The sequence below is a fragment of the Poecile atricapillus genome, chromosome 20 (assembly GCF_030490865.1).
Source record: "Poecile atricapillus isolate bPoeAtr1 chromosome 20, bPoeAtr1.hap1, whole genome shotgun sequence".
Lineage (NCBI taxonomy): Eukaryota > Metazoa > Chordata > Aves > Passeriformes > Paridae > Poecile > Poecile atricapillus.
In genome coordinates this window covers 7,003,188-7,017,388 of record NC_081268.1, presented here as the reverse complement: position 1 = coordinate 7,017,388, position 14,201 = coordinate 7,003,188, and the positions used below count along the sequence as shown (strand labels likewise).

The following is a 14,201-nucleotide window of genomic DNA, read 5'->3' as shown; positions in this document are numbered from 1 at the left end:
AGCAACGCTCCCCTTTGTCTGCTCCACAGGAGCCAAGATCTTCAAAGAGTTTTCAACTTCACTTCTATCACTGTTGCTGAAACAATACACAGAGCTCTTTAGCAGACACTGTTTTCCCACCTCTTTCTTGGGGATCACAGACTGCCTGCAGACACAAGGCTTCAAACCTGCTGGGGCCCCAGCACAGCCTGCCTGCGCTCCCAGAGCAGCCCCACACAAACACAGCAATGGCCACGCTGCTCAGACAGCAGCACACAATGACAGGATGGTGAGAAAAGCCTGAAATTAAGATTTGAGTTTGTGGAAGTGTCCCACGGACCCCTCCATAGCCTGCTCCCAGATGTGATGCACATCTGGAATCTTCTAGAACACTTTTGCCATTTAGACGTCATCAGTTCCAAATGCTCTAGTCCTGTACATTATGAACAAGAAACACAGACTCTCTTTTTCCAAAAGCTGTAATATTTACGAGTATGTGGTCCCAGGGAGGATTGAAATTCAATTAATTAATGTTCTAAAGCACGCTGAAGTAGGAGATGAAAAGCCATGAACATTAAGAACAATTATCTAAAATATATTTGGCTTACATCTCTTTTCCTAATATTAAAAGTCATACAAAAGCAAGATTTAATATTAGAAATGAAACATATTTTTCCCTTTTATACATCTACTCCCTAAGTACAAAAAAGAGAATAAACTTACTTCATTTGTTCTAGTAAAAGAAAGTCTTTCATGCTGTTCACCCTTCTTATACACATTTTCTTGCTGATGTTCTGCTTCTGCATTTAATCTTGAATATTTTGACTTTTCTTCTGAGGCTCCTTTTTTGCCTTCATGTTTGAATCTCATGACATTACTCTCCAAAGTCATTGTTTGCGTAGCTGCATCTTTCAATTCCACTTTCAACAACTGAATCGCCTTATTAATCTGTGGCACTGCATCTGGATAAAGCTTCTCTTCCCCATCAAAAGTTGATTTCAATTCTACTCGCTGCTTTAAGAATTTAGTGACCTGCTTGAAATGTTTGAGTTCAGCTCTTAGTTGAATAATCATTTGCCTAAGATCTTTTTCATCCTTTTTCTCTATATCTTCACTTGAACATTCTTCCTCTGTCGTGTTCAGATGATCTAACAGTTCATTTACAATTTTCATTTGTTCTTGTCTGCTACACTCAGGAAAGAGGAGAGAAAAGACATGAATTTAGATTTTTATTTAAGCAAACAAAAATACCTTCCAAGAAACCCTTCTGCTGTGTTGTGACACATCTGAAATTCCCAGGAGGTTCTGTCTTACTCACTAATGAATTACTCACTAACAGAGTTTTTGGAACCTTTTCACAACATGAATTATATCATAAATTGCCTCATCATGGCTTTTCTCCTATTTAACACAGAAATATAAGAAATATGAACAGATTCTCAAAAAAGTTTACTCTCTACCTTAAAAGTTAATTTATACCAAAAGCATACCAGACTCTAGCCCATATAATCACAGATTAGCCCAAATTGGGAAAAAACCCACAAGGACCATTAAAGTGCAACTCCTGGCCCTGGTGTTGAGTTTTTGTACAAATCCACCCCTCCACGCATTTCTAATGGAACAGGGAAGATGAAAAGTGAGAAATCAGCCAAAAAGCCTGCAAAACCAGCTCATTACAGACCACCAAACTGCCCCGTGGATAACTAGCAGTTCATGAACAGCAGTTTGGAAAGCAATGTTTTAAGAGAAGCTGAGGCCAAATAAGAGGCATTTAAAGCACAAGCAAGCTCTGAAATCCTACAGACAATTTCATGTGTCCAATAGAGAGCTGTTTGTGCCATTAAACATATAAACCAGAGTTTTTAAACAACTGCATTTGTATAGTTTAGCATTTGGAATGGTAGAAGCTAACTAGGCTTTTTATGGCTTCCTCTGGTATCTAATGGCATTAGTGAGAATTCAGTTATGCAAAGCACAGGCTCATCACCCATCAGCCTGGTCATTTATACTTGAACACAGGAAAAATTGCACACTAGAGTGGTAAAGATGATGGTGCTAGAATTACTCATTAGCTAACTTTTAAGTAAAGATAACAAATAAACAATGTTTTCTCTTCATTTCTAAAGGAGTAGTATCTCCTCATTCACTACTAACTGCTCCTGTGACAACTAAGACAATTTATGCCTGTTGGGGGAGTTTTAAATAGCAATGTGAAAATACAGAATTGCCTGAGTAAAGCCAAGTGCAGCATGGTGAACACAGAAACCAGGGTTTGACTTGTGTAACTCCACTGGAGATTCTGCTCCCAGCACTGACAGGAACTGGAAAAGTCACAGAATTCTGTACATAATCAGTCCAGAAACCAGGAAAGCAACTAGAGAAGGAAAAGGAACTACAGAACAAGGAAAGGAACATGAGAATGATCTACAGCAAAGCCCTAACTCAGTTCTCAACCAGGAGATTAAGTGGTGTGAGCATGAAACTGGGGTAAATCAGTCAGGGTGTGTGGTTTTCCTGTACAGATTTTTTTTTTGCTTGACATTGTCCAGTTCCTATGGAAATGAGCATTTCAGCTGGGAATTGATCAAATCCCAGTGTAACACACAGACACATACACACACACACACAAATTCCACTGGTGCCACTAGGGCTTGTATGGATTTAGGTCCACAAGTGTTTTCTCCTCCAAGGAAAGTGACTCAAGAACTCAGAACATAGTTCAGCCAGTCTTGCAGGTGCTTGCACTGGAATAACCCATGGATCAAGTGCAGGACATGAGCCCCAAACTCCCTAAACTGAGAGGCAGCAAAGCCCTGTCCAGGCAGTCCAGGTGAAATGGTGAAGGGCACCCAGTGTGCAGCACCATCCATTCAAAATTATCCCTGTAAAAAGTCACTGTAACTCCAATTCCTCCATCCATAGATCCTTTTACACACTGTTTTTACAGCAGTAAAGTGTTGTCCCTTCCACCACATCACCCTTCACTGGCCTGACCTCTCAGATATTTTGGTTTTTTCAAGAAAAATACCAGCTACAGTCAACTAAACCCTCTGATTCTGTTAGACCCCATCCTGGAAACAATCAGTCCCTGCAGTAAAGCTCTGTGGATCAGTAACTTTGGAGACTTTCTTTCTTCCAATGGGTTTTTTTTTAAGGATTTCTCCTGATAGTATGTTTCCTAATTACTTAATTGCATGATAGACTAAAATGGCTCTGAAGGTGCCTTGCCAATCTCTCAGGTAAATTAGACAGTGCAATTATCTAAATTCACTTTAGCAAAATTACCTTATTCTCTTCTCAAATAGAAATGCTGTTTAAAGCAGTGCATATCCCTCATACTTACGTAGATTCCAGCACAGATGTTCTATTTTCTCTTCTAAGAGATGTGAGCAAGCTCTCTCCTGTGTCATCTTCACTCATTTCTGTTCTGCCCAAGTGTTTGTCAGTTGTATCATGCTCAAATTGAGGCTTAATTGGACTCCTATAATGTCTGTCTTTGCAGAAATTCTCTGAATAGCCTGATGGAGTTATCTGTTAAAAAATTGCAAACATTGTCCTATTACACAGGTATGTAATGTTCTATTAAATTCAGGGCTGTAATCTTTCTGTAATCAGGTTCTGTAATTCCTGATGCTCTTTATCTACATTAAGAAGCACCCACAGACATTTTGCTGACTATTTATTAATAGAAAAACTAATTAACATCTATTTCATATGATTAATTCATAGGGATCAGTTGTTTAGTAAGGAATAAGAAGATTTCCCTGAAGGTCTTTATCTAACAAGAGGCATGAAACTTCTGGAATGTTGCCTGCAGGCTGAAGATAACAATTTTATTAGCTCAGCTTTGAATCATGTGTATTTACAGTACAGATTCTGTCCTGGGATCTCCAAATTTAAGCCCTGATGGCTGGGACAGGACAAAACTTGGAAGCATTTACAAGCTGACAACTTTCTGTATAAAACATCATGGATGTGTCCAAGGGAATTTCTACCTGGGCTCTCCACAGTCATTCAAACCCCAATTAAACAATCAAAATCTGCAGCAATCACATGAGAATTCTGGGGCCATTTGGGAACAATTCCCATCAGCAACAAGAGCCAAAAGAGTTTTTAAAATACATCACCTACCCGTTTATCCACCTCACAAGGAAAATCCAAAGATACTTGAAGGCATACCTGGTAAACAGAGAAACACAGAAATTACAGATTTCATAGAGTAAAATATCACACTTCTTCAACATTACAAACCAATTTGCAACCTGAGTTATTTCATGATTCCATGATGCTTAATCTTACATGGATTAGACTGAGAGGACAGCAGATTCCTCTTTGTATGAAAATGCAGTTTACAATCTACCAAGCTATCAAGCATTTCAACCCTAAAGAAGGAGCTCCAGGATTTTTTCCTCAATCACAGCAAGTGAATCTCACACAATTTGTACTCCAGACCTGACTGCAATGGGGGCAGGAGATCAACCTGTGTGGATGGAAAGAAACACAATTTCAAGGGACTCTCTGTCACCCCCATTCAGGGTGACTATGAGTACTCAAACACCGAAAACAAGATCCACAGTGAAAGCAATCTTGAATGCAAAACCAGCCAAGAAATACAGGCAAAAGCTCCCAGAAGATCTTTATGATAACAATTAGTTGAAAGCAAAATCCAATACCAAGAAAAGCATGTTTTGTTTGCAAAAGACTTTATGCTCTAAGAAAATGAAGACACTTTAAAGACATGCAGAGAAGAGTGCTCATCATGTTCCTACCTGACTGACCCTCTCACAAAACTGACTGTTCTGCACCTTCCTGTCATTGTCACCATCTTCAGGCTGCATCACAGGCTTCTCTGTTGTTTCAAGACACTACACAAAGTATGGAATGATGTGAAAATGTAGCACAAAAAAAATACTGTGATATGAAACGTGCATAAATAAGTCAGTGATATGTCTTAAAAGAAAAATAAAAAAGCCTGTAATACAAAGTAACAAACACTGAATTAGATTCCTTCAATAAGATCAAAGAAAATTAATACAAACCCCAGGAATGACTCATATCAAATAAAGTGAAACTTTATCTTATGCATTCCTTCATTTTTATTTAACACTTTCTCCTCAGAATTTATAGAACATTTAAAAAACATTTAACCTCTTGTGGCAAAGGAGCTCTGTATCCTCAGTCGTGTCCCCATTCTGCCTATTTTATTTTCCAATTTCCAGAATTTATTTTTATTTGCTACATAATTTAGGCTCTTCTCCAGCATTCAAGAAAAAGATGCTTTTAAAACTAAGCACATGTGGCTTTGCTGTACACCAGAAAGATTTACTCTGCCACTAAAGGTTACAGTCTGCTGTGTCTATGCCTAAATTTGCCCATTTGTAGCAAATGCTACCAGATCATCTTTTACTCCCTGTTTCCCACAGAACCCAACCCATCTCTCATTGCCTGAGTAAAGAGGAGGAGGAAGACTCAGCTTTTTTTAGGAGCAGCACCCAAATCCCTGACATCAGCATCACTGAGAGCAGGAGCAGAATCCCTTTGCTTTGCTGGATGCTGTTGAACATTTCCAGGGATCCAGGGGCAGCCACAGCTTCCCTGTACCAGGGCCCCCCACCCTCACAGGGAAGAATTCCTTCCCAATATCCCATCTAAACCTGCCCACCTTCATCTTAAGGCATTCCCTGTGTCCTGTCCCTCCATCCCCTGTCCCCAGTCCCTCTCCAACTCTCCTGGAGCCCCTTTAGGCTCTGGAAGGGGCTCTGAGCTCTCCCTGGAGCTTCTCCTCTCCAGGTGAGCACCCCCAGCTCTCCCAGCCTGGCTCCAGAGGGGCTCCAGCCCTTGGAACATCTCCTCTGGAAAGCCTCATTATCCTAACCCAGAGCTGGGATACAGCCCTGACACAGAGGATCCCAACCTGCATGGGACAGAGTTAATTCTGCTTCCTCAGAACACTGGGAATTGAATGTATGTGTGGGATTTGATTTTGATTTTTTAACTGAGTATGCATTGAATGTATGCATACATAAATATATATATATATGAAATTAATGAGAAAACACATTTTATCTCCCAACCCCTTGCAGTATAAGCAAGTTGAATGGTTTTAGGTATGAATTTTAAAAGGCAGGAACTGGATGGTGCAGAGTATTAATATATCTGCCTTTTACAATTAGAATTCTATATGAAAAACCGATTTCCAAGTCATGTTTGGGTTATCTTGGTACTTTCACTCAGACTTGTTTTTTCTAGGACAACACAGAGTAACAACAACTTGAAAGCTGGTGAAAGACACACAGGGGGTTAGGGCATACAGCAAGGGCATGCATTACAACAAAAATTTTCTGTTGTAATCATGGGATGCCAAAAGTCCAATAATTTGAATATTATTTCATATTTAAAAAAAAAAAAACTACTTAGGTTGAATCTTCCATGTGCAGGTTCAGGACAAACCCTACATTTGTGTATAAAAAATAAACTTATTTGCACACATAACTTATCCATGCAATGCAACTACCTTTTATGGGTCAACATTATTTAGTATCCGCTTTTCCCAGGCCAGTATTTGGTTTAATAAGTGAGGATTCATTAACGAAATTACTGTGTAAGACCAACAGGTTATAAATACACTGTGACAATAAATCACTGCAGGCTGAGCCTGATCCTATGGTCCTGTGTCTGAGAGGCTGACATACCCTGTACTCCAAGGAATATGACCTAATGTGCAACAAAATATTAAAAGAAAATATGTGTCTTAAGGCCAGAAAGGTAAGTGTACCAAAAATAAGCTGCCTGGTTTAAAGTATTTCCGTGGAGACTGAAAACCAGGAGAATGTTTTTCCTAAATGAAGCACTGATGTGGTTGGTTTGCAAAACTCCCCAGAGCCCTGAAGGCTGAAATCACTGAGGCTGCTCCTCTCTGAGAAGCCAGATGTTCAGAGGACAGCACAGAAACAACCTTTTCCTCTCCTCCTTCTCCCTCCCAGCACGAACAGGATGCCAAGGAGCAGAGGACAAGGGGCTGTCAGAGCCTGCAGAGGCACCTGTGTGCACTTTCATCTGATTTGTGCTCTGCCTCTGGGAAGGAAAAGCAGGATGGGAGCATTTTAAGAACCTGAGGAAGATTCCTCTTCCCATGTATATCCAAATTCCTCTTACAACACAGGTGTCAGTATCATCCCAGCACTACCTGCCAACAAACTGTAGCTCAAAAAAAAAGTGAAAAAATAATGTAGGGGCTTTTTGAGAGTGGTGGTTAATATGTAAAACACACTGTTGTCACACCCATAAGCCAATATCCAGGTTGTCATTTATTGCCACACCTGATTTAAAAGATAGCTTTTGAACTAAAACTTTGGACTGAAGATTTTTTCATTTTTGAGCTCCACAGTACTACAGTCATTCTGGCACTGGTTAAAATCCAAATTTAACTTTCCTATTTCTTTTCCCAAAATACTGAGGTTCGTTTATATTTTTAAAGCTTCACCCTTTGTCATTCCCCATCTGATTCTGCAGCTTCTTGAGCAGCCCTGTACGTCCCTGTCATGTCGAGACAAGAAGGAGCACAAGGTGTCCTGTCAGGATAATCCTGGCACAGGATTCCTTTGGAATTCACTGTGGCATCCACGGGGATGCAGAGCCCTCTGCAGGATGACGAGATCAAGTGCTAAAAATGTTAAATAGGGAAAGTGCAGGTACCCGGAGAGGGATCACCCAGCAGCTTTTCTGCCAGACCTCTCAGTGACACATTAATTCACCATTTCAATAAAACTGTGGCACACCTAAAGGTCTGTTGCTAATTTAAAATATACTTCAATTAAAGACAGCATGGCTATGTCTTAAAACTGAAGAAGCAAAAATATTTTGTGACTGTCCCAGTATACCTGCAGCACATCCAGGAAAAGACAAGAGCTCTTTTCCTGAGTCCTGCAGAAAAATCATTAATTCCACAGTCCTAGTTCTTGAATCAGCCACTTCTGTATGTAACTGATTCAAACTATTTCTAATCTTTTGAGTTTAATTCAGAAATTCAAGACACAAAATATCAGCACCATCATCATTCCTTTTATATTTTTTCCTTCCTTTTCAATACATTCTGCACAATGATGGAACTGAAAGCAAAAGCCACAAAGGAGCATGAAGACAAGCACTACCAGCCACATTCCAAGTAACACTTTCCAAGCTAAAAGGGTCACCCAGAACCTCCCTCACTCACACACACATGGGGACCCAGCACCCAAAATGCTCTCAGTGCAAATATTTTGCCAAGGCCTCTCCTTCCCCACAGCTGAGACCAGCCCCAGCTTTGGGGAAATGAATGAAACACACAGCAAGGATTATTTCCTTGCACCTTCAGCAGCCCACTGCAGTGCTGGCCCCTTCTTCATCCACCTCTCTATTCTGTATGAAGACATAGTCATGTGTTTAGGTGACCTGAAGTTCTATACCCTGGTTTTTGGCTACACTCAACCCTCATATTTTGAAGACACATCAGAGATCTGAAGGAAACTCTTAAATAATTAGACAGCATGAGAATGACTATGCAACAGCAAACAGATTTTCAGGAATAACTAAAATGTTTTCTAAGATATTGCTTTCTTTGTAAAATTAACTACTTCCTTCCCTTTCAATTGACAGAACAAATAGATCACAGACCCAATTAATATTTAAATGAGTATGTTGCTTCCCTAAAATCAACTTGACACATCACTGAACACTTGCATTGAGCTGCTTCTGTGTCGTGCTAACATGTTGAAGTTGTTTACATCATTAATTTAAAAAGTTATTATAAGGAATTAGCAACCTCAGCCCCTGGGGTTTGCACTCCTTCTGCACTGATGTAAATGACTCCACGAGGCAGATGAGATATGAGAGCAAGACTCACTACTTTAAAACAGAAAACCTACCTCTCTGTGGTTTGATATTTTCAGTGCTTCCTTCCCTTGAGAATCCTTTGTACAACATCCACACTGTCTTGCCTTAAGCTCTTGATTGATTGACTGCAGCTCTTTGACCATCAGGAGCAGGTCAGTAACCTAAATAACCAAAGGAAGAACAAGCAGAACTGGTAACATCCAAACTAGTAGGAAAACAAATGATGACAGATAAATCTCCAGCTGGATGCAAACTGCAGAGTTGGAAGCCTGGGTTTGTGTATTTGCTCCTGTGTTCATCTCCCTAGGTTTGGAAACATGCTTCTGTACTTGTGAATTAGTGTTCAAGGCACCTTCATTTGAAACACTGTAGTTCAGGGGCAGTTATTAACTTCAGGTAACAAGTTTCACAACTCAGCAGCAAGAACAAACCTGAGGGCACCTCACATGAACAGCTGATCTGAGAAGAAACATTTAATGTAAGAAAAGACAGCATTACTGGAAAGTAGCAGCATTCAGGAGCAAGCTGTTCTCTCTCCAACCCTGTTTAAAAGGCACTCTCATTCTGAGCAGTTTCACAGACACAGAATCTGATTGGGCACCTGGGCTCAAAACTCTCATAGCCACAAAGCCATGAAGTGTATCAAGAAGGCAATGTTTGGAGAAAAAAAGTGAATTTTTTTTATCAGACCAATTAATACACTTGGAAAACCAGGTCAGCTTAGAGTCACACCCTTTTTCCAGTAAGAAATTACTTACAAATATCTTTTTCTAATGAGTGTCCCTGAGCCTTCTGAAGAGAACATGCTCAGAGATAAAAGTGGTAAAACCCCAGAATGGCACTGGGACACAATCTGGGGTTTTTTTTAGGGACACCTGTTCCAAGTAAAACAAACTTCCCTCCTTCAGATTACCCACCCCCAGGCCATGAGCACCTGCCTACAATTCAGCTGTCCCTGAGAAAGGAAATCTTCACTTATGCTCACTCCCAACCAACCATATTCAAAATTATTCCTTCTCATAAACTGGTGCATGGATCAGATGTCAATGCACAGGATCAGGAGAAGAAGTTTCTGAACTCCAATACTGATTTATTGTTTGGTCTGCACATCTCATCTCAGTGAATTTCAGTTCTTCTTAGGCAGAATAGAGAACTCACCTCAGGGTTATTTTTTAACATGCCCTGTTTACCAAAAGATTTGCAAATCCTGGGATGGAGTGTGCTATACAGAATATAGACACCACCACCTCCATGATTAATGACGGGGCATGAAATACACATTGTGGGGAGCTCAGTGCAAAACCTTTCTTGGGAGCTGATGTAGATGATGTCTGAAACATGGAACTGAGTCAAAACCTTGAGTCCAGGTGTCCAATACCACAAAACCCTGGCTGCAAATCACTCAGCTTTCAGCTGATTCTGAAGCCCATGTGGTGTAGCAAAGTCTAAATAGTTCATAAAAGATGGGTCACAAACCACAGAGATGGGAGCTTCAAATCCTTTCAGAACTACTCAACTGTACCTAAATAAATGTTTCTGTCAGAGACACAGAAACTATAAACAAATTAAGCCATTAGGAAGAGTAAATAATAAAAAAGATCAATACCTTTTTTTTAAGTTCTTCCAGAGACAGATGGTCTATCTGAAGGCTTAAATGGTCTTGTTCTCCTAAACAGATACTCATATAAGATGTTTGATCTCCACAGAAAGATAGTGTTTCATCTGCCAAAACAGCCAAGGACAGACATTATTTCAGAAACTCCATTTGCAGGAAATCACAGCACAGAATACACAGGACTTTTCCAATAAGGACCTTCCAGTAAGTCTGTGGGAGGCCACTTAGAATGTTTCAGTCCCAAAATAAGCTTTCTGTTTAATTGAAAAAAATTTTGTCCTCGTATTTCTTTGTGCTTCTGTCACACAGACATGCTGCATTTTCTGTGGCTGTATTTTCTGTGGTTATCAGCACGAGTTGTGAATGTAATTCTGAATTATAATCTACGTATTTAGCATTACAATTAGAAATAATTTTCAGCAAGGATAAGTTAGGCATGAATAGTTATTCTATTTAACTATAGTCTTATGAGCAGGAACTCAAGGTCTCAAGGCAAAAAGCCAGGTTAGACAAAGTTAATGAACTTATTTTGCTTTTGGGTCAAAAGAATGCAGTAATTGGATTGAAAATAGTTATTTATTCACTGCCTCTATAACTGCAGGAATTATTTATGTTTCAATAAACACCTGTTTATTTACAATATAAATGGCAGACAATTCTATAAATAAATCTCATTAGACAGGGAGAAAGCATAACTAAATTAGGACAAAAAAGAGACATGCAAATCCTACTCCCAGTTCTGACACTGATCCTGTGGCTGCTGCAAGAACCCAAAAATCTTTACTAATTTTTCAGCCTTTATTCCTACCAGCCTCACTCTCAACACAACAGCTCCTGAGAACCCTGGAGTATCCACAAGACCCTTTGGCCCACCCTGATTGTTGATTATCCTAGGGCTTTCGAGGTTGAAAACTCTGAAACAGCTGAAGTTTACCTTTTGTCACTTATCAGAGCTGTCAAGTGATGCTAAAATTGAAAATCTAAGTTGAAAGGGGAAGTGAACAGGCTTTTACTGTTATTTATATATCCCCTATGGGATAAAACAGAAACATCTTGTACATATGCAGTAAACTATTTAATGATACCCCCTTATATTATTCTTTTCTATATCTAAGAATATACTAAAAACACCTCCCAAGACATACAGCAAAAAAGCCAGAAGCTAAGCTATATTTAAAAGCTCTACTTTTTCTGAATTACTAAATAACAAAACTTCTAGGGATTTTTCCTTCCTCTGGAAATACTTCTGCTAGGAGGAGGTTACCAGTGCCTGAGCCACAAGCTCTTTGGGAAGAAATTACACCCCATGGTCAGAAAGTGATCCCGTGGCCACCGACTGATTCCACATCAGGAATCTCTGACTTTTGTGGGAAACAGCAAATTCTGTGGGTACAAAGCTGCAGGCAGCATGAAATGATCCCTGCAGCAGAACTGCCATAGAATTTCTAACATTTGCAGCATGGAAAGAGAGAAACTGTGTCCCTCTGTATGTGCCCTGATTGCTCCAAGACATTCTGCTACAAATCCACCAAATCATTTGCAGTACAAAAAGTCAAAAAGAAATCTTTTCACACCATTTTTACTCTCAAATATTTTTTCTCCACACCAGCAAACTGACTGTAATAAAACCATTTTCCTTTTGTGCAAGAGGAGGGTTGGGCTGGGCATGGATACAAACCTTGGTGGTTTTTCATGTCCTTAATCTGATCTTGTAAGATCTTCTGGAGATTCCTGTTACCTAAAACATCTTCTTCCAGTTGTTTTCTCAACATGAAAATGTTGTTCAGTTCCACTTGCAAGCTATTTATACTGGGGAAAAAAATGATAAATAAATCTCTGAGATTCAGTTCAAAACATTTTGGTGTGCACTGGTGTTTTCTCCACCCAGGTTTGCACCAAGAGCCCATTTCCCTTTCCCCATGGCTGGGTTTCATCCCACACTTCCATCATTCTGATGCATAAGCACAAACAAATCCCTGCATAGAAAGAGGAGATTAAATGTTTACATACACAGCATTTTCCTGCTTTTTTGAGCTGTGCTGCCTAAGTCAGCTTCCCCATGACAGAGCTCTTCTACCAGCCTATTTCTGAGAAGTTCTTTTTAAGGAAAATCTAAATTACTAACTTCTAAAAAGTATGCCAGAAAAATATCATTATCACATAATGCTGATGGCTTTGTGTATTCCATTATGCGGTGACCATGGAAACTTTGTTCCCTTGCCACAGAGCTACAGCAGATAATCTAATGCTGCACTTAGGAAAAATATCAAAAGACCTTGTTTCATTGAAAATAGGACCCAGACACAACTAAGTGTTTTATTTCTTCATTTATCCACAGTCGGTAAAAAGATCGTTTGAGTTCTAAATTGTCTCAATTGTATCAATTACCACAATGGGGCATAAATGTCCCAACTTAAAATTTATCATTTGTTGAGGTGAGTTAAATTTTTAAGCAATTTTGCTACAGAAGCTCTTCAGCATCAGCTGCCCCTCAGGCCCCAGGATCAGTTGCCCCTTGCTACATCTTCCCCCCTGAACACCCTTCAACTACCTCAACAAGGCAGTTCTGACCAATCTGCAAAAAGATTTAAGTGCTGAAAATAAACCAACCTGAAATTGCAATAAAATGAAATAAATTTGATTAAATAAAATATAAATAAGAGGGTGTTACTGAACTCTTTGTGTTATTTATTTTCGCATTTACTTCACTTAGCGTTTTAAGATAAATGAAGCTGCTGCAGAATTTCCAAGCCACTGCACTAAATGCCAGAGAATTCAGGGATCTTTAAAAAAATTTCAATCCACCTGATGGGAGACTCTACAGGAACACAGAGCACATCATACTTGCATGAGAATAACAGAGTATTGCAGATGCACATTAATTAAAAGGCTACCTGTATGAAAAGCCTCTCATTCTGCCTCCTGACAAGTGTGCTGTTGTCAGGGGTTCCAGCACAAGAAAATACTGCTTTATCCAATTCTTCCTCATACAAGAGCTTCTTTGAAGAGAGAGCTCTCTTAAATGCTCAGCAAAAAAAGATTAAGAGTAAAACCAAACCAACACATGACTAGAAGCCAAGTAAGCACATTTTCTCCTTTTCCTGAGTTAAAGATTTTATAAGAACAAGCACTGATTCCTCTCTTGGAGAGAGAATGAATAACTTGGTGCTGACATCCAGTAGCTCATTTTGAAAAATAACCACCCAGGTTGCTTAAAATAAATAATGCCTAAAAGAAGATGTCAGGAAGAAAACAGATGTTTGCCCAAGATCCATGTCACTGCTGATGGCAATTAAACCCAGCTTCCTCATCTGTGGATCTGCAGGGCTTGTTTACCCATTCCCCACAAGTTTGGGATTCTAGTGTTGATGAAGTTTCCAGCGCATTTCAGCCCTCAAAACCAGGAGATGGAGGAATAAGAGCAGCTCCAAGCCCTAACTCATTCTGCATCCTCTGCTATTGTGGCACAACAGGCACTGGCTGCTCCATCATTCCAAAATTCCACATCAGGGAAGCAGGACTAATGATCCTGATCCTACAGAAGTTCACTGCAAAAGCCCAGTGATCACCCCTGCAGCCTGAGTTCCCTTATTTGAAAGGCATTCTAAGACAATCCAGTTTCAGAGGCTCACTGCTTTGTTGTCATTGCTGTACTGAATGTGGCGCCTCTCCTTGACCACAGGAGTCACTGCCAGGTCCCACTCTTCACTTGAAATCAGAATAATCTCCATAATCT

General features: G+C 39.8%; 1 protein-coding gene across 1 annotated transcript in view; it reads right to left on the bottom strand.

Annotated features, from left to right (window-relative positions):
• Positions 1-14,201, bottom strand: part of CDK5RAP2 (CDK5 regulatory subunit associated protein 2) — a 70,626-nt gene that overhangs the window by 29,906 nt on the left and 26,519 nt on the right. The window contains exons 16-22 of the mRNA XM_058853591.1: positions 12,144-12,274; positions 10,457-10,572; positions 8,883-9,011; positions 4,749-4,844; positions 4,111-4,158; positions 3,323-3,510; positions 703-1,165 (exon numbers count right to left, since the gene is read on the bottom strand). Coding sequence (XP_058709574.1) covers positions 703-1,165; positions 3,323-3,510; positions 4,111-4,158; positions 4,749-4,844; positions 8,883-9,011; positions 10,457-10,572; positions 12,144-12,274 — 1,171 coding nt within the window. The remainder of the gene's footprint in view (positions 1-702; positions 1,166-3,322; positions 3,511-4,110; positions 4,159-4,748; positions 4,845-8,882; positions 9,012-10,456; positions 10,573-12,143; positions 12,275-14,201) is intronic.